Consider the following 20,130-nt stretch of genomic DNA (forward strand, 5'->3'; position numbering starts at 1 on the left):
GCAGGGCTCGGAGGATGTCCTGGCCCGGCTTCTCGGAGTTCTACGTGCTGGTTCAACAGTCCTTTTGCCTTCCACCCTCAAGAAAGGAAACTGAACTCACCGGGCACATCCTGGCTGTCACGGTGCGGCCACCCCAGGCTGGGCACCACACGGGACATGCGTGCGACACAGGACCCAGCCCTCCCTGGAAGGAGCTCAGTGACTTGGGGGCAATCACAATAAAACCCTTGGACAGTTATGGGTCCAACAGAGAAAGAAGAGGGGTTTGGAGAAGCAGAAGACCAAAAGTTGGCCAGAGGAGAAGGTTCTGAGCAGGTGCACGAAAGAGGGAGGGGAATCCCAGTAGGTCAGCGTCAGCGTGGGAGGAGGAAAAGACCCCACCTCATAAACGGGCAGGCAAGCTGAGCGAGCGACTGGAGCCCGCCGCGACCACACCCCATGTAAGGGACACAAAGCCGGGGTGCGAATCCAGACCTGACTGCCTGGGGCCTCACAGCAGGGCCCAGGTGGGGCGGGGCCAGCCGGGGGCGTCTGCAAGCCACACGGTGGGTGATAGGTGCTGCTGTACGGAGCCCAGGGAGGAGGGGACGTCACCTGGCTGTGCTGCGGGCACGGGGGGGGGGGGCTCGGTCAGGGGGTGACCCTCAGACGTGGGAAGAAAGAGCAGTCGCACATCTCTGAGGAGGAGCCCCAGGAGGCCACGGTGGATGTGGCCAGCTCACCAACTGGGGCACTGTGGGGAGACCCCGTTCAGGGAGAAAAGAGCCTCCAATTTTCCAGCACAGCAAGAGTAGTGCATGAAAAGCCCCAACCAGGTCCCCCTCCGGCCCTGCCCAGCTAAGGAAGCAAATCCCCCCCCTCTGGCTCTGCAGGCCCAGGGTCCAGAGCGGAGCAGGGAGCACTGAGGGGTATGGGCGGCTGGAAGCCAGATGTAGCAGTCTCTAGACTCCGCAGACACGGAATCTCAGGCTCCCTGTGGAGCAGGAGTGAATGCCATCAAGGCTGCCAGCCCCTGTGTCTGGCCTCCACCCAGCCCGCCCCCCCACCCTGGGCGCAGGACCTGCCAGCCAGTATCCTGCCGCGACCGCTACCCTCCAGCTGCAAGTGTGCTTGTGACGGCCCCCAGCAGGCTGGTCACAGGGCAGGTCCGCTGGTCCAGGGCCCAGGCCCCGCTCAGGGACACAGCCTCCACATTTACGGCCATAAAAGGGAAGGAAGCACTGCACAGGCCACAAGGTGCATGAACCTCGAGAACTGAGTGTGAGGGGCCACGTGCAGGAGACCACACAGTGGTGACTCCATTCACGCGTGATGCCCAGACTGGGCCGAGTCACTTGCAGACAGTAGGTCACTGGCTGCCTGGGGGGGGAAGGCTGCCCACTGATAGGCAGACTCTTCCTTTCTGGGGTGCTGGAAACCCTCTAAAATGGAGCGTGGGGACCGCGGCTTAGCCGTACGGATGGCCACACGCAAAGCTGCCCCTTGTCCCCTCTATGGCACGTGAACGTATTTCAAAGCTGAATCCAAGAGAAAAAAAAAAGTGCCTCGGGGGGGGTGTGCAGGCTCCCAGCCCCTCCTGGCAGGTGGCTGAAGCCTAGACGAGCCGGCCTGTGTGTCCCCAGCACCCGGCCAGCCCAGGGCCCCCCAGAGGGAGCTCTGGTGCAAACACACCTGTGCCGAGGGGGTTCCTGGCCTCCAGGGGGCAGGGGCGCCATTCAGGATCGAGCTTTCAGGGAGCAAAATGGCAAAACACATTGTGGGGGGGGACACGAGACGGAGACATCCAGCGAAGTGTGGCTTTCTCCACCCCTCAGCCTCACAGCCCACTTCTAGATCTGACTCGGCCTGTAAGGGCCCCCCCAGGACAGCCTCAGGGGCACAGGACTCCAGAGCGATGACAGCTTAGGGGCAGTCACTGGGTGTGATGGAGACAAGAGCATGGCATAAGAATGCGCCTGATGCGGGAAAGGCATGCTGAGAACGGCGGGCGCTGTCCCACCGCTGCCCCGGACAACTGGCACCCCCGCTCCCCTCACTAGGCCATGGTGCTCTGCATGCGAGGTGACGGTTCTCACCTGATGCTGCCAGGCCCCTGCGCCCAACCCGGTGGGCTGCTCGCCGGCACCGCGCTCGGGGACGGTGCAGGGTGCATGCCCCACCTAGGGAGACGCACACATGTGGGGGAGAGCGGGGGTGCACGGCGCACCTCAAGGCTTGCCAACCCAGCCGGCACCAAGGGTGGGGACTCAGGAGATGAGGGGCTCACGCCTGTGCCCGGCCCCATGGGGCTCCCCCCACCCCCGAAGCGGCTGGGGAGCTGTTTTGTCTTTCCTCCTTATCTGAGTTACACGGGGCCTCAGGCAGCAGGTATTATGGGCCTGATCTGTGTCTACTGGCCAGGGGGCTCGGGTGAATCAGGTGTATTGGGGCCACACTGTCCCAAATCCCTGGCCCGTTCCGCACACGGTGTCTGCAATGCTGGGCCCAGTGGTGAGGGAGGCCACACCAGGGCGGGCCCTCCCACGCCCTCCCGTGCCATCTGCCTCTCGGGCCGCTGAGACGCCCGACCGGCCAGTGTCGCCCTACGGAGGCTCTGGGTCCAGTCCTGGGGGCAGAATCCAGAAGACAGAGCAAGAAGATGTCCTTGGGGTCTCTGCTCCTTTGGCAGCAAGGCTTCCGGCGCCCCACCGAGGCTCCGAGAGCAGGGCAGGGGGGCCGCAGGACCATGCCGGCCATCTGCCAGCTCTAGGATGGGACGTACTCGTTGCCCCAAAACCACCAGGAGAACGGAGCCCGGCTCTGCCCAGGTCCACCAAGAGGGCCCTGGGAGGGGAGCGCTTCCTCGGCACTGCTCGCTCAAGGGGCCGCCGGTGTCACGACAGCAGGCCCCGCGTGGCCCTGCAGCACCGGCCGGCCCGAGTCCTACCTGCAGCTCCTTGTCCGAGTACTTCTGCGGGTTTTTGCTGCCCTGGCTCTTCTTGCGGAGTTTCTTCAGCTCAGCCTGGCACTTGTCCAGTGCGTCACCCTTGCTCCTTTGCTCTGTCTGGTATTTCTTCAACGCGGCCTGAGAGTCAAAGATGCCACACACAGACCCATGAGCCGACGGCCCTTCCCGCTCTCTGCGCAGCTTCAGCCAGCCCGGCCCCAAGGGCGGCCGGCAACACCTGGCTGCAGGCTGAGGGGGGAGCACAGCTGACCCAGGCCTCACCCTCCTGCGGCGGCCCTATGGTCCCACACACGGAAACTGGGCCTCTCCCCCTCCCCCGTCACCGAGAGTCAGGGCACCTCCTGTGAACATAGATCGCACGCCCCGACAGAGTACAGCACCTCGGGCCCCTCTGGCCCTGGGGAGAGGTGACGGCATAGGGACGGGGCACCAAGGCCTCCGGGTCACAGAGACGGAGTCTGTGCAGGCTCTGCGGGGGGCGGCGCCGTGCCATCATCACTACGGAAGGCGGCGAGCTGTGGGGGCACCAGAACTGGGCGTGCAGGGCACCGGACGAGCCGGCCTCCCCCACACGCTGTGCTCAGTCCCAGACGGGCAGGCATGGGGAGGGCCAGGGAACCTGCACGATGGGAAGCTCGCAGCGAGCTGACCACCCGAGAGATGCCAAGCGTGAGGGGGAGCAGTGCGGGCGACCAGACAGGTGTTGGCTACTTACGCTCAGGTACCTGGAATCCAGCTCCACCTTCTGCTCCAGCTGCGTGAGCAGCTCATTGTGGAAAGACTTCAGCTGGACGTGGAGAGAACACATATGGGCAGTGAGTACGACACAGGCCAGGGCACGAGGTGGGTGGGGGGGGCCCTCCCAGGAGAGGTGGACGGTCACCACGGCGCCCCAGACACGGGCCACCCCGAGAGACAAGGGGCCCGTCTGCTCCCTGAGCCAATGAGCCTGCACAGACGGGCGGGGCCTGGGGAGCCAGAAGGCTCCAGGAACGAGCGCTGAACAGAAGTGGGGACGTCAGACTGTCCTGGCCTCGGACACTGTCGGGGGCTCGGCTTCCCAGGGCAGACACAGAAACTGCTCCCCACCATCCCCCCCTCTGCTCTCCGGTGCTGACACGAGCAAACTGGGAGGGGCCCGAGTGACCCCTCACTTTAGACCTGCTGGGTCCTGGCTGGGCCTGGAATCTGGGCACGTGTGTGCTCCTCAGGCCCGCCACCCCGTGTCCCTGCGTGGAGCATGAGATCCCGTGTGGCCTGCGCCCTTTCCTCCCGGCTGCTTCTGTTTGTCCTTGGCCCCCACGATGAGTCACCTCCCCATTATGTGACTTCTGTCCCGGGCCTGGGGTTTGTCCCTATCTTTCTGAGTGCAGCCACACGGTGACACAACGTTCCCAAATGGACACATGGCCAAAGCACACAGCCCGCTTTCTCCTCACCTCTGACTGACCTGTCCCCCTGCATTTGCCCCTTCCTCCCCAGAAGCCTCACCATCTCTTCCAACTGATTCTGAATCTGCCTGTGGACCTCGGCCATCTGAAAGAGAACGTCTCCTGGAAAAGCAGGAGGGTGGGGAAGAGGAGGAGAGAAAAGTTAAGCACTCTGCGCTGTGGCCCCTCCACCCTCCGTGGCTGGGGAGCGGGTGACCAGCAGGCAGAGGGGCACCGGGGGCAGGGGAGAGAACACTGTTCCTTCTGGTAACACGAAGACAAGATGGAAGATTCTAGAATGACAAGGATTACCACTGGGCGACTTTGGGGATGGTGGGTAAGAGCTGAGGTTCGCAACAGGCAAGAAGCTGGGAGCCCCTCTGTCCGCACATCTCAAGCCCACGAGTGAGCCCACGAGCACACGTACGTCTCAGCCCACGTCCCGCTCCCACACGTAGCCGCCAACCGTGGCCGGCCCACCCACTCCGGGCCCAGGTGGCACAGGGGCCCAACAAACCCACCACCCGTGCCCTCCATGCGAGTTACGTGGGGCCAAGACAAGACCTGGCTGTGGGCCCCAGAGGGGAGGGACCCGAGGAGGCTCCTGAGGTGCGCAGCGCCAGGCTGGCCTCACCAAGGGCCTCCAGGGACAACGGGCGCGCCAGGCACAGCTCTGCAGGCACCTTTTCCAGAGCAGGGACGGGGGAGGGCTCAGCCTCGGTCGTCCTCCTCCCAAAGCTCCGGAAGGTTCCACACAGTTGCCATCCTGAAGCATGGTCACTGGGATCAGCAGGTGCGCAGCGTTTCGGGTTGTGGTCGTGGAGGGAGGGTCGCTGCACAGCCCACGACACCAGCGTGGTCACCCCCAAGTCAGGGCCCAGGAAACAGAAGCTCTAGGCCAGAGGCCACTCAAGGACACCCGCCCCTTGAGACCCTCAGGGCTGCCCAGCAGCCCCGCAACACTGGCGGGAAGGACCCCCGCCCCGGGGCAAATAGCCGTCTCCTCGGAGAGAAGAGCTGGAATGGACAGTCGGGCTGCATTCACCCGAACGGCGAGTATTCGCTCGGCGCCATTCACGGAGCAAATGCTGTCCGCGTGCTGCGGACACGACGGAGCAGAGGACCCACTCTGCCCTCGAGGGTGGTCATTTCCGACAAGCCCCATCCCTGCAGTGCTGCCTACACCAGCACACTCTCCTTACTCACCCCTGGGCCACGTGACCCAGAGACCCTCTTGGGGGGCAGTACGAGGGGTACCCTGGCCCGCGGCAAGGCCAGCTAGAAATGGAAACAAGGCCCCATGGCCCTTGCACCCTGATGGGGTGGCACTGCCTGCCAGCCGCACGGATGGCCTCACCGGTGTCACTTTCCCTCCCAGAGGCACCACAGGGTTCTGGGGAGGTCCACTTCTCCTGGTCACTGGCTGTTCCGTGACGCCCACGGGACATGCTGAGCCTCGACTGTGACCAGGAACCACACCGCGGACCTATCGGTCAGCAGGCTCCACCTGAGCCAGCGGAACCCCGCCCTGCAGGGCCCTGAGCTCTGCTGTCCGATTCTCAGTGTCACTGGACGTGTCCAGTGCCCAACGTCCAGGACGTGTCCAACACCTGCTCTGCCCCAGATTTCTGTCGGGGGCGGGGGGAGGGAAAGGGACTCAGCACGTCCCAAGGAGCTGACTCACCTGGCGGCTGAGACCCCACTGTCCTGCCACAGGCCGTGCAAGGCTGACGTGTCCCACCTCCTCAGCTAGCCTTGAGCCCATGTAGGGCAGAGACGCCCTCAGGCCTGCCACTCGGGTAAGCACAGACCCCTGGGGCCTGGCCTGCGGGCAGGGCCAGTGCCACCATCACGGTGTGTGAGTGTGTGTGGGTGTGAGAGGGAGTGTGTACACACGCGCCTCCCTCAGGCAGTCTGCTGCAGCCCCGTGGACACAGGCAGCTCAGGGGCTGGGCTGCGTCCTACCCAGGAGTCTGAGGGAGGAGACATGCACAAGCAGGGGCAGACCCCGGGAGCTCCGTGTGCTGAGTGCATCGCACGGCGGAATTGCCACAGATGCCCGTGCCAGAACCACAGCCGGGGAACGCCCGTCAGTGCCCCGAGCTCCCGGAGCTACTCCTGCACCTGCTCCAAATGCAGGCCTGACCTCGGGCCTGATGGCGCCCCAAGATGGGACAGGACAAGCGTGGACGGCCCTGGGAAGAAGGCCCTGCCTCTGCCGTGGCTTCCTGTGGTCGGGTCGGAGCTGTGACCACATGTGGTCAGTGGCCAACCGCACACGGGGCGGGGAGATGAGCTAACCAGCCCCTGCAGGAGAGATCGAGTCTCCCCTGGCCTTGGCTGTCCTCTTACCCAATCCCGAATCTGGGGGTCTGGTGTGTCAGGGAAGAGCCCAAGAATGACAGGGGACACAAGGTGACACAAAGGAGCCCGGCTGCCGGCCTTGGTGGGAGGGAAGCCACTGAGACAAAGAGGAGCGAGTAGCCAGGGTGGTCTCGGGGACGAGGCCAGGCTGCCGCCACCTGCCTGTGACAGACCACGAGCCCCACCGGCACCTGCTTGGGGTGAGACAGCGGGGGGCCGCCTCGGACTTTCTGACTCCCGCTCTGGTGTGTGCGGCGGGGACGCGCCCCGTGGAGCTGGAGCGGCGCCCACAGCAGACCCAGACCCACAGGTCTTAGCTCCAGATGCTCAGAATCCGTCTAAGACCCAAGAGTGGCAGCTCCAGCTTGATTCTGCTTCTCTGTGCTTCTGGTATTCCGGAACTTTCCCAGGACAAACACCCACCACTCTGCGGTGGGGAAAACATCTGGGGTCTTGTTTGTGACATGGGGGTCTACCTGTGTCAGGGGCCCTGGACCCACCTTCCAGCTCTCTGCCCGTGGGCGTGTGGGAATCGGTTAAACTGAGGCCAAGGGGGGCAGTGCTCACGGGGCACGAGGTCTGGCCAGCGTGGGGAAGAGCCCGAGAACGTGGCCCGGTGGGCACGGCCCTCACACACCCACCCTCTGCCCCCATAGCCCTCACGAGGGCCATCAAGTCTGTGAGTCAGACACAAGCAAGCCGCAGTCCAGCAGTCTCCCCACTGGGGCAGCACCCACGGCATCGGCCACACTTTGGGCCCCAAAACAATAAGTCAACATCAAGATCGAATGAAAAACATGTAATTCCTAAAAACTCTGCATGCAACTAGCTCAAGGAAAACGTTTGAAAACAGTTAAGAACTTTGGTGAAGAGCAATTCCTTTAGGAAAGGAATTCCTGACATCCAGAAAGGTGCGTGAAGCTTCATGAGGAACCATGGCCACTGCCCCCCCCCCCCCCCGCCACCGCCACACTCAGAGCACCCCGGAGTCTCCCCTGGCCGCTGCCCGCACTGACAGGCCCGCCTCCCCCCCCACCCCCTCCCCCCCGCCATGGCCGTGCTGTCGGTCACACAGCCCGTGCGCACACTCAGCTCTAAGCTGCAAACCCGTGGCTGCACATCCAGCCCACACAGGCAATTTTTAAACTGCGTTTTACAAGCAGCTGCTAGAAGCCATATGCTCACGAACCATGCGAGGCGGTGGTAGGTGGGTGAACAAGCCCCTGCCAGGCACTGGACCCCTGGAGCGCTGCTGGGTGCACTGAGCTGGCTGCAGGGGGCAAGGGCAGGGCTGCGCCCCAAGCCCCACTCCCCGAGAAACAACAGAGAGCCCCTGGCGTCCGCACCAACGCTCACTTGTCTCCTCCACTGTGCTTTCTGGGTCCTGAAGGCAAGCTCGGGAAGGTCCTGAGCGCCAGTGAGCTGGCCAGGGCTGTGTCTGATTTTTGGGTTCCATGACTCTCTCCACCCCATCTCCCCCACGTGAGGGACAGCATGGAGTGGGGACCCCCTCCCTGGAAGGAGGCCACAGGCTGTTCCCTGGCCTCCACTAAGTGCAGATGCACAGGCCCCGGGGAATTCATGTCTTGGGCTCATAGCTCAGGCAGGTCCTAAACTTGAAAAACCGGGTTTAAAATAGCAGCTCAGACTCAGCCTTGCCAGAGCAAACAGCAGATGGGCGGGATAACTCTGCCCGAGAACCACCACCTGAAAGGAACCGTCAGGGCTCCAAAGAGTGTCAACAGAGGGGTGCCAGGTGGCAGGTGCCCACGCCCAGGGCACGGTGGGCATGGGAGAGCAGCCCCTGCCACACACGGGGCTAGTGAGTCAGAAAACCCTGAGGCCTGGTGGCCGGGTTGGAGCCAGGGGACCACGCAAGCTCAACAGCTCACAGGTGTGGAGGAGGATTTGCGGGTGAGGGAGGGGGTCAAGGCCACCGGGAACACGGACAAGAAAAGAGACGCACGCACACAGGCTTCACACAGGACCCAGCAGTGTCCAGAACACTGAGGCATCTGAATCAGAGGCCATGTCCTCTCCAACCCTCCTGCTGAGTGTTTACCCTGCCGGTCAAGCAGCCAGGTCAGCAGTGAGTCACCTCCGCTGCACACCCCTCAGCTCAGAGTTTTAGTGTTTCAGATGCTCCCTGGAACCTCAAACGTCTTTAGCGTACACACAGCAACGCTCATCCCCCGGGAGAAGCAGGGGCCGGGCAGCCAGCACACACACGTTATGTGCATCCATGGACCCACGAAACACACTCATGTAAATATATGCACGCACACACATACGTGCACACAGGCACACGTGCGCACAGGCGCTCAGGCACGCACACACACGCAAACACAGGTACACACGCACACACAGGCACACGCGCCGCGCTTGCTCACAGACATGGAGGACGTGCCGCTCACCTTCCCCTCCAGCACAGCCCACTGTGGGGCTAACACAGGACAACGGTGGGACAATCCCCGACCTGGGAGCCTGAGCACGTGGACACGTCCGCATGCAGCTGAAGACGGGCTGGGGGGCCTTGGGAGCCAGCTGGGGTATCTGGTGCCTCAGGGCGGTGGCCCAGCCCTGGGGTGACAGGCCAGAGACTGTCCAGCGTTCCAGTGGGGACAGGGCCCCCAACAAGGACATGGTGCTGGAGCCGGGGTGGCTGGACATGGAGCTGCCAGAGCCCAGGCCTCTGTGCCCCTGACAAGCAACTCTGTCCTCCAGGACATGCACCAACGTTGAGCAACCACCCACCCCTAATTCCAGAACATTCCATCACCACAAAAAAATCCGTCCCCATGAACTCCCATCCCTCCAGGCTCTCGCAGCCATCAGTCCTTGTCTCTAGGGGTTTCCCCGTTCTGAACATTCCACGTAAATGGAATCGTACACGTAGATAGGGCCCTCTGTGCCTGGCTTCCCCATGGAGCACGTTCTGTAGGCTCCTCCGTGTGGTAGCGGGTCAGCTCGTCACCCCTCTGACGGATGAACGACACCCGGCACAGGGGTTGAAAGCTTGCTGTTTTTCCAGCTGTCTGTCAATGGACAGGTGGACGCCACCGGCTCAGCGCTGCGACAGTCCGCCCTCGTCGGGGGGCATCTGACCGCACCACAGCCCTGTGCTCTCCTGCACGCATTGGTCTTCACGACACCCGTTCTGCAGTTTGCCCACCTGCTTACACCAAAACCGCTCCCAGACCGGCGGACCCCAGAGCAGCCAAGCAGAGCGGGACCTCCCCGGCCAGAGCCACCACGTGTGGGGGTCAGAGGCTGGGCAGTCCAGAGCCGCAGGCCCCCCCGAGGCTCCTCCAGACAAGCCTGGATGCCCAGATGCCACCGGTGAAGCTGCAGATTCTCAGAGAAACGGATGTCCTGGCCGCTCCAGGTGACTAGGCAGCCATCCCCAGAGCCGCGCGGGCGGGCAGGGGAGGGCGGAGGCTGTCCTCGGGGGGAAGTGGGCTCTGGCTTCTGTCAAACCCTGGGGTCACAGCGAGAGGGGGCACCAGGACTCAGTCATGCTGCTTTTACAGAAAAATTCCCAACAGACCCTCAAAAACTTGCGCTGGCCCCGGCAGGAAACTCATTGCCAGAACGAGGATGGAGGGGCCCAGCTAGACCCACGGAGTCAGGTGCTGCCCAGCCCCTGGAAACCAGAGGTACCCACCAAGGAGAGAAAAAGGCAGAAACAAGAGACCCCAGCCACACAGAGGGAGCATGGCAGGGTGCAAGAATGGGGAGCCTGGCCGCAGACACAGGGGTGCAGGTGAAGGGGCCCCACGGCAGGGGGGCAGCCGGGCAGGCCCGGGGCTCTCGGGACGGAACCCAGGAGAGGACAGTGCCCACCGGCATACCGCCGCGTCCTGTGAGCAGGTGCTGTAGAAGCGTCAGCCATGCGTCCCAGGGGCTTTCGGAACTGCCAGAAGGACAGCATGGAGGGTGTGCCGCCAGGCAACACAGAGTGGAACGTCCTCAGCCGCTTCACACTCATGCAGGGTCGCAGGACCGCGCCTGCGGCGTGTCTCAGAACCCGGAAAACCTTTGAAAACTACAAAAAAGTACATGTACCCATTTTTTTAAAGATACAGACTCTACAAAGTCCCAGCCGGTGTCTCAGCATGAGAACCGCACACAGGTAAAGGTGAGCTGCTCGCAGCCTGGGGGCTTGCTCACACTTCATCCTCTGCAGTCTGGCCCACGGCTGTTGAGCGAGCACCCGCTCTGTGCCAGGTGCTGCTCCAGGGGACTCGGGGAACAGAGGCCCTCCTCCTGGCACCGCTGCACTCTCCTGGGAGACACGCACAGACAACAGGCCTGGATGGCAGGGCTGCAACTCCGCGGGGCTGGCAGCGGATGGGGACACGGCCTCAGGGTCCCAGGGCTCCTGGTGGACACCATGGGGCACGGAGACCACGAGCACAAGGAGCGGCCGGCAGCAGGGACACCCATCCGGCAGCTTCTCTGAACCCAAGACCGGCACAGGTGCAGACCCGCCTCCCACGGGAACCAGAGGTGAGAGGCAGGCCCCCGCAGCAGCTGGCTGGCACCCGGGACTCCCCTGTGGGCTGCAGGATGGCCTGCGGGCACGGCCCCACCCAGAAGTTTCCATTGGTGGCCCTGGGTAAACACAGTGGGAACTGCGGGCCATCCAAAGGGCCGTGAGTCATGGCTTTGAATGGGTCCGTTCTTCCCCATGGCTTAGAGCACAGTACACACTCTCCTCCCAGCCCGACCTTCTGAACCTTCCTAAGGTCGCAAGAATGATACATACCCGTCTACCCGCCACCTGGGTCCCCTGGCCCCCAGGGTTTTGCCGAATCTGCTTTGCCGGGTGTGCACACACATGTGCACGCTCTCGTGCAGCATGGCCGCCCCACATGAGGAAAGCGGACCCTCTCCACTCGACAGCCTAGAGCGTGCACCCGGAACGCGGGCAGGCCGTCTGCGAGCTTCCCCCAATCCGGGCCCGCACGGCCATCCTGTTTCTCTCCGTTAGGAACTCCGCATTCTGTCCATCTGAACGCGGCTTTGAGCACTCAGAACCGCTCGGTCCTCTGCAGGCTCACAGGCAGGTGCCCAGGAATGCGCGGTGCTGGGATTCGTGCCTTGCTCCTCGGGTGCCGGGGTCTTCGTCTGGATCTGCACAGCCCTCCTACACCTTCACGACACCAACATTTGTGGAGATTCACTCTGGCTTTTTGTTTTTTTCCCTTTTCTTTTTGCAGAAGATACGTGTTCTCGTGACCCTCAAATGACGAGAAGCTGAACGGGAGCGGGAATGTGGCAGACTGGCAAAAAGACCAGTGGGGAGGGGCCTGGGCCTGGGGGCTCCCTCGCGCCCGGACGGCAATTCATCCGTACCCGCGATGGTGGGGCAGGGACCAGGGTCCTCCTGAAAGCCCCCCAGGCCACCCCGCCAGTGCCTAACCCCCAAGGAGCAGGGACGGCATTTCACCAGGGTGAGAGGGAGCGCCCCCTTGAGGCTTACACAGGAACACACTGTTGCCAGGGCCACACAGGTCCGAGGACACCGGCTTGGGGACGGCTTCCACGAAGGCCTGCGGCCTGAGCTGACCCCACTGCGAAAGTGAGCAACTCAGCATGGAGAGGCAGCTGCCAGAGGCCAGGGCTAGGTGTGCCCCCTGGAAGGCCCGCTGAGCATCACCTCCACACTGACAGGTCCAGAGACAACCCAGTGTCGGACGTGTAAAACCTGATGAATCCAAGAAAGGGAGAGAAAGCGGAGGCCCCAAGTGGAGGTGGCCCAGGAGGGCGGTTTCTTTCTTTTCATTCCAGTTAGTTAAGGTCCGGTGTAAGACTAGACGTGGGGGTCTGATACAGTGACTCCACGCTTCCAGACGTCAGCCGCTGCTCGTCCCGACAAGCGCCCTCCCGAAGCCCTGTCACCTGCCCCCCCACCTCCCCTCTGTAGCCGTCAGGTGTTCTCCGTAGCGAGCAGTCTGTTTCTTGGTTTGTCTCTTTTCCCCTTTGCTCGTTTTTTGTTTCTTAAACTCCACACGTAAGTGAAATCATACGGTATTTGTCTTTCCCTGATTGACGTACTTCACTCAGCATAATACCCTGCAGCTCCGTCCATGTTGTTGCAAATGGCAGGGTTTCATTCTTTTTGATCGCTGCGTAACAGTCCACGTGCACAGACCGCTTCCTTCTCCGTTCACCAGTCGATGCACGCTTGGGCCGCTGCCTTAACTTGGCTCTTGTCGACGGTGCTGCCACAGACGTCAGGGAGCACACGTATCCCTTTGAATCAGCATTTTCGTATTCTCTGGGTACATATCCAGTAGTGTGACCCCTGGATCGTAGGCTAGTTCTGTTTTCTACTTTTGGAGGCCCTCAGGGAAGGCAGTTTCGATCTCTGAGGCGGAGGCTAACTGAGCCCTGAGTCGGGGAGCAAGGGGGGAGGGTCCAACCCCAATCTGGGGCCTCCAGAACCCACTGCCGCACACAGCGGGACACAAGCCCTGGGGCAGAGACCAGCTTCTGCTCTGGGGCCGGTCTACAGACCAGAGGGTGTTCATCAGGGAGGGTGACCTGTGGGGGGTGAAAGACCCTCACATGGCAGGGGCCTGCAGGGGAGGAGCCCCAGGATGGCTGCTCTGGGCTGAACTCATTTTCTCATGGCTTAAGCTCGGACGTCTGTACCTGGTGCCATGATTAAATCAGTAAGACGGTGCACCTCCCGATCAGGGGGGCTGGGCCTGCCAGCCACATGGCACAGTCCCTGCCCCAGGGACGGGGCCGGACACACACTGGCCCCCGCAAGAAGCAGTGACAGTGACAGCATGGGATCTAGGTGCAGCACCACCCTGACATCAACGCACACCCTCCCCCCCGCCCCCCGCAAGCAGGAACATGATGGTGGTTGAAGTGGGTAAGGAAACAGGCAAGAAGATGGGAAAAGCCCCCAGCTTGGGGCCAATGTTCAGTCCCCTGGGGCCAGGCCTGTGCCTGTGGCAGGGCCACCACCCACTCGTGGTCAACAGGGGGGGCACCAAGGGTGGCTCCTTCCCTCCCACCCCTGACGCCCCTCATGCCCAGTGACAAAGTCAAGCCTGGGAGAGGGTCCCAAGCGCCTGTGGATGAGAGAGGCTGTGCACGGAGGGCCACGCACGAAGGCAGTGTCGGGGGGAACCCAGTGGAACTGAAGCTGCAAGGAAGGGGGTATCTTCAGCAGCGCTACACACAGGGGAGAGCGACAGGCCACGCGCCTGGCCCACCGGCCGCTTGGGAAGATCAGCGCTCTTGGACCATGCTGGGGGCTCACAGAAAGCACTCGGCTTCCAGGAGGGGGGCACCCAGAGGTACAGGTCCCGCACATGTGAGCCCAGGTCCCCGGGGACCCGAGTCAGGCCCCATCTCGTCTAAGGGTCTCCCTGGGGCTGCCACAAGCCCTCCGTTTGATCCCATAACCTGCTAGCCTGCAGCCAGGGCAGAGTCAAGCCTGGCACCCCAACACAGCTAGACTCTCTCAGCCCAGACAGGCCCCCGGGAGCAGCCGGGACCGGTGCTGGGGGAGAGCCCTGCACACACCCATCGCCCCCTCCCAGGGCACAGGAGGCTGGCATGGCAGGGCTTGACAGGAGATGTGTGCCACCTGCCAAGGCCCCCACCCCAACCTCAAGTGGCCGACATTCCTCCCTCCCGGGGGTTAAACTGTGTGCCAGATCAGGGGCAGCCATGCCCTGGTACTGCCGGAAGTGACCACCGGCAGAGGCAGGAAGGCCCCCGGGCTGCAGATGCTTCCCTCAAAGGCCGAAGCCCTCCAGGGCCCAGGGGTTACAGCCCCCAGGATTCTTCAAGGCAGGGGCTGGGGTGGCCTGGGTGGAACTGGGAGCAGGGGTCATGGGAAGCAGGAGGGAGCCCAAAAACCTAGGGGCCACAAGATATGATCAGAGAGGTGCACTCTCTGATCAAGAGCAGTCTGGCCAGGCCAGAGCCACCGGGGCCTCGCTGGAGGAGTGGCAGGAGCCTGAGGCCAGGGCGGGGGTGAGGGCGTGGACCGTGGTGAGCCCACAGGGTGGGAGCCCTCGGGAGAAGGGAGTGCCGTTTGCCAGTCAGGCCGCTGGAATCCTGCGATTCAGCTGGGCTCTCGGGGGGCTGGGACCCAGAGTCCAGGGGCGGACTGCGGCAGCCACGGGCCCGCCGGGAGCCCCAGCCCTGCCTGGGCACTGCCACGAGGCATCTGGCCACCAGCCCTGGAGAAGCAGAGCTGAGCCCAACACAGCCTGCGTGTGCACATGTGACGTGTGCGCGCGCGTGCCGCGCTGGGGCCGGTGGGACTCGCTGACGGTCTCTGCCTCCTCCTGGGGACAGGCACGCGCCAGGAGAGCCCTCAGAGTCCCAGACGGAGCCAGAGGGTGCAGAGAAGGTATCTGACCTCTCTGTGGTGACTCGACGTCCAGCCTGGTGTCCTGGAGCTGGACGGACCCAGCGGGAGGGACACACTGTGGTTACTCAGGGATCATGCTGTTCCTTGCAGTCACCAGTGACCACCGAGGACACTGAAAGCTCAGGTCTCTGGTGTCTGCCATGGTCAGGAGGGGCTCCGAGCCAAGGGGTCAGCTGCTTACGCTTGGCTGGGAGCACAGCACCTTCTGGAGCCTTCTGAGGCAAATATCCGTACTGCTCTATTATTCTGGTGGCTTCCAGAGCGGAAGGCGCCTCCGGGAGCTAATTAGCATATGCCCGAACAAGGCACAAACACAGTGCTCTCTTACGGGGAACACAGCGGAGGGGCTGGGGGGCGCTGCCCCGTCAGTGCCCCTCAGATGCGACACAGAGCTCAGACAGCACAAGGGGACCCCGCCTTCCCAGATCCGCGGCCACCAGCCCCTCCCTGGGAGAAGTGGGTTCTTCTCCGGCTCACAGAAGGCAGCTGCGGGAGGGGGTGGGGGGGGTGGGGGAGGGGGGGAAGCAAGAGAAAAATTGATGGCGGCGTTGCCATGGCGATGACAGCAGCCAGCGATGCTCACGGAGGCACTCTCCTAAGGCGCAGCGAGACCGTAGTGAGACCGCCCGGGCGCCGGGCCTTCAGGACAGAGGCGGCTGGGCACACGCGGCCCCGCCCGTTGAGCCTCACACCACCCTGCTCCAGGTTAGGTCCTAGGCGTGCGTCAGACATGCCTGCGAGTCTGATGGGCCCTCAGCATCCCAGCTGCCCCAGGCCTCCTGGTGCCCAATCCTCAGGTGCGTCCTGCAGGCACAGGCGGGGGCCCCAGGCCCCCTGTCCAGGATGGCAGAGGTGCTGCCTCAGAGGGCCCCGCCCAGGCAGGAGGACGAGGAGGCATGAACCCGTGGCAGTGCACCGGTGGGCACGGGGCTTGGCGGGGGCGCCGAGTCCATCACCTTCTCCCCGTGGACCCCACGGCGTGGGCCCAGGCAGACATCTGCAGCCACTGCGGGAGGCAGAGGGGACAGCACACCTCACAGCCTCTCCCCACCTCACGCGTGCACCGGGGCTCGTCTCCAGCGAGCTCGCCACCGCTCAGCCTCGTCTTTCACTCTGCCTGGTGTGACTTGCCAGGACACATGCAGTGTGAACACAGTGCAGGGTTTCTTCCTATGTTTCTCCCCAGAGCAGACACCAGTGACCAAGGTCACCTGGGGGAGTGAAGCCCGACACCAGGTCACAGGAGGCCCCCGGGACCTCATCCGGAGTGGACAGAGCGAGGCCCAAGGCCCAAAGGGCACCGACACCCCCAGCAGCCATGGAGAGCCCCTGGCCCAGCGCGGAGCAGAGGAGAGGCCGTGCCCCCAGCTGTGGGGAGGCACCGCTGTCAGCTCCTCATGAGGCCCCATGGAGGACCCTCCTCCGTGAGTGACAGCAGCTCTCTATGAAGCTGCCCATTGTGCTCCCTTGTTAACTGTCCAAGCGGATGTCGGCTCTCCTAAAAGCAGCTTCTCAAGCACCGACTTGCCTGAACTCTTGCAAGACACAGGGACAGAGGCCACCCGGAGGGAACCGGTCATCTGCACACCAGGTCGCCACGCCACGGTCAGGGTGTCACACTGCCCCTGACATGCCCGCCCTCTGCCAACGCCAGGGACTCCAGGGACCTGTACCCCCCAGGGGCTGGCACCCCAGGGAAGGGTGGAGACCTGCCTCTGAGGCTCCGGCGTCACCACCCCCTGGAAACCAGCTCCTGCCAGAGGGAGAAATCCAGAGAGCTGCTCTCCTCCTCAGACACACTCCGTGGGGCACCTCGACTCGGGGGCGACGTGGTGGGGTCATGGGACAAGGTCTCGAGGCCAGACTGGTTGCCGTGGGAGAGCCCTGGGCCCCGGGACTCCAGGGCTGGCCCAGGCATGCTGCTGTAGGGTGGGGTTTACGAGGCCTCCGCGAGCCTCCTGCGGCATGCTAGGACACGGGATGGGTCAGAGCGGGAACAAGCTGGCAGCAGAGGCCTCGGGCCAGGTCCTCACAGACCCTGCGCAGCCCATGTCACCCCAGGAAACAGGCTCAAGACAGAACTATGGCTGAAGGCTCCTCTTTGTCCCTTCTAAGCAGGAACCCCAGTAACCAGGCGAGAGGCCCCTCGGTCCCCAGCCTGTCCTCAGGATGAGAGCCAGCCAGGGACTGCTGTCCCCTGTTGACATTCCGGCCCCAGAGCAGGCCCTTGGACACCAAGGGACATGAAAACACGCTGAAAGACCTTTCCTGCTCTCACCAGAGCCACCGCTGAGAAGACGGGGATCCGATTAAGACGTTTACTAAAGTCTCCTGGCAAAGGCTCAGTCTGGCCCCTAACACTCTCATCAGGGCGGGCCAGGCTGGTACAGTGGAGGCCCCCGGCAGGTGAGCTGGTCGTGTGAGCCCAGGGGCCCCCGAGAAGGGATCTCCTAGACCGTCCGAGCCCCTTCCGTGCTCAGCCCCAAGGCCTGGGCTGCCAAACGGGGCTGAGGGAACACAGCCCAAGACTGCAAGTCTTGCTCCCAGGCCGGCTTTGACCCTCGGTGTCCACACAGAGCTGAGCAGAAGGACAGAGCCCACGAAGAGCTGTCTTGTGTCAAGTCCTGACAGGCCCCTACAGCCCAGGAAGCCCAGAAGAACACGGTCCGGATCTCCGGTCCAGTGACTGCTTCTGCCCCAGCCACTTCCTCACGGACCAGTGGGGGGAGCCTTTGCCGGGAAGGGGAGGTAAAGGCAGGATCTAGGCATGATGGGGCCGAGGTGCTGGGCGACACGGGGGCTCTGAGTCAGGCCCCTCAGGCATGTGAAATCGCTCCCAAGGCGTGGATCTGATGAAGCCTCCAAATGGCAGGTTTCTGCTGTCAGGGTCCGACAACAGGTGGCTCATCAGACCGACTGCTGTCAGGTGCCGGAAGGGGAGGCAGGGACACATGTGAGCTCCTCAGCCAGGCGTGCGGTCGGCTCTGCCAGACATGGCCAGGGACACGGGAGGGGGGGACGCAGCCAGACCACCTCTCGTCCTTACGAGATCACAGGAACCCAAGCAGGCGGGCAGCCTCAGTACCCTTCAGAACCACCTCTGCCTTCAGGGGCCCTCTAGCCGCAGTCGCAAGGTCCCTGGGGTCACACTGCCAAGGGCACGCCACGGTGAGGCCACCCATGCCTTTCAGGGAGAGGCCAGGTTTGAGAAAAGCCAGCTCTGTGGGCGGGACTGAGACGAGGCACCCAAACCCCGCAGGGGGTTCTCCACGGGCGGCATGGCAACCCTGGCCTGGTTCTGCACTCGGGAACCACAGGTGGAGAGCGGCCAAGGGCAGGGCAGCGTTCCGGCCACACCTTCCCTAATCCAGTGACTCAGGGGCCGAAGCAGGCCCGGTTTCAGGCCGCCGCCCAGCGCAAGCATCCCGCTCCGAGGCGGCGCCCAGCAGGCCGCTCCAGAGGCTCTCGCGCTGCGGGTACGGGCCCACGGCGGCCCTGCAGGCCACACATGTTCCGGGTCTCAAACCAGCCGCCACTTCAAAGGCAGAGAGGAGAAACAAAACGGCCATTCATACAGACGAGGCAACCGGCGCAGGCCGTGGACAGGGCGGGCTGCGACAAGAGCATGGCCACGTGCAGGGGACACAGGCTCAGTGCAGGCTCTGCCCTGCTCGCTGTCACCACAACTTCTCTTCAAACAGTGCCACTTTGTGAAAACTCTGGACCCCTCCAGAAGGCTTCCCTGCAAAGGCAAGGAAGGCCAAACGGCAGGCAACGTGGTCCGCTTCTGCCTGCGTGGTTCTAGCACCAAGAGCCCGAGTCCCCCCACACGTGTCCCAGGAGCCCGGGTGCACTGGGACTCCGGCCCCCACCTCCCACTCCCTCCCTGGGCTCCACCCGGCTCGGGGTACACAGTGGCCCTGCAGAGAAGAGCCAGGGCGGTGGCTGCAGGCCTCGTCCAGCAGGTGGGACGTGCTCAGGTACGCCGTACCCTGGGGGCACCACAGAGACAGCAGCCTCTGCTGCACGGAGGCCCCGAGCAGCGGCTGACTCCCCCGGGAGCAGGACACGCCTAGGAGCCAGCACGACAGTGCCACGGAGGGCCCAGGAGCCAGCCCCTCCACACCTGGACAGGGGGGCACACACAGCCAAGACGGCACGTGCCGGTGGCGCACACAGTGGGGCAGAGAAGAACAGAGGTACTGCCGGGGACGCAGACGAGACGGCACCAGGGGCTCTCTCCTCTCTTCTTCCTGCTTCTCCCTGAATTGAAATTTCCAATCACTTAACCCTTAAAGTAGCGGAGAGCCTGGAGGAGCCCTGGCCTCCAGAGGACGCTGTGAGTCCTCCCTGGCTCAGCCCTCCGCAGGCAGGTGCTCGGACGGCACGTGCCCCCACCGAGCCATGGAAACACCAGCCTCCTTTAGGGCGAAGAGAACCTGACCCGCTCCCCCATGGGAGCCTTCTGGATACAGCTGTGCTCCCGCATCAGGCTGATGGCATTTCTAACTGCTCGTGGTCAGGACGGATCGGGGAGAGGCCAGAGCACCAGGCCTCCTGCCCACCCTCCAAGGGACTCAGATGGAGAGAGACGCGGGTGGAAGGGCTGTAGCCTCTCTCAGATCGGGCGAGTCCCCCAAACCCCGTGTAGGGCCCTGGGACAGGCACACGGTCGGAGTGCCTTTCCTCGGGCCACGTGCCAGAGACTGGCCTAGAGCTGTGGACACTGGCCGGCAGACCTATCGCCGGCCGGTCAGCCCGAGCCCGAGCAGGCACAGAAACCACGAGGATGCCGAGCAGAGCAGGGCCTTGTTAGAGCCGCCCGCGTCCTCTCAGATCCGAGGCTGGATGGCTCTGTAATTACCCCGTGGCAGGGCGGGAGGTGGCACTGGGGCTTGCCTCAGCACAGCCCAGAAGGTGGAGGTCTGAGAGCCTCAGGCAGCGGCACGGTCAAGTGTGGGTGGCTGCTGGGAGGGGCCTAG

The 20,130-nt window shown here is 63.5% G+C and overlaps 1 protein-coding gene across 6 annotated transcripts in view; it reads right to left on the reverse strand.

Annotated features, from left to right (window-relative positions):
• The window catches only part of BAIAP2 (BAR/IMD domain containing adaptor protein 2), a 66,584-nt gene that overhangs the window by 21,899 nt on the left and 24,555 nt on the right, over nt 1-20,130 (reverse strand). For all 6 annotated transcript variants that reach the window (XM_028112421.2, XM_028112416.2, XM_028112420.2 and 3 more), the window contains exons 4-6: nt 4,439-4,500; nt 3,663-3,734; nt 2,927-3,064 (exon numbers count right to left, since the gene is read on the reverse strand). In XM_028112421.2, the coding sequence (XP_027968222.1) occupies nt 2,927-3,064; nt 3,663-3,734; nt 4,439-4,500 (272 nt within the window). The remainder of the gene's footprint in view (nt 1-2,926; nt 3,065-3,662; nt 3,735-4,438; nt 4,501-20,130) is intronic.

The sequence above is a fragment of the Eumetopias jubatus genome, unplaced genomic scaffold (genome assembly GCF_037043125.1).
Source record: "Eumetopias jubatus isolate StellerSeaLion01/CBP00866 unplaced genomic scaffold, mEumJub1_p1.0 scaffold_10, whole genome shotgun sequence".
Lineage (NCBI taxonomy): Eukaryota > Metazoa > Chordata > Mammalia > Carnivora > Otariidae > Eumetopias > Eumetopias jubatus.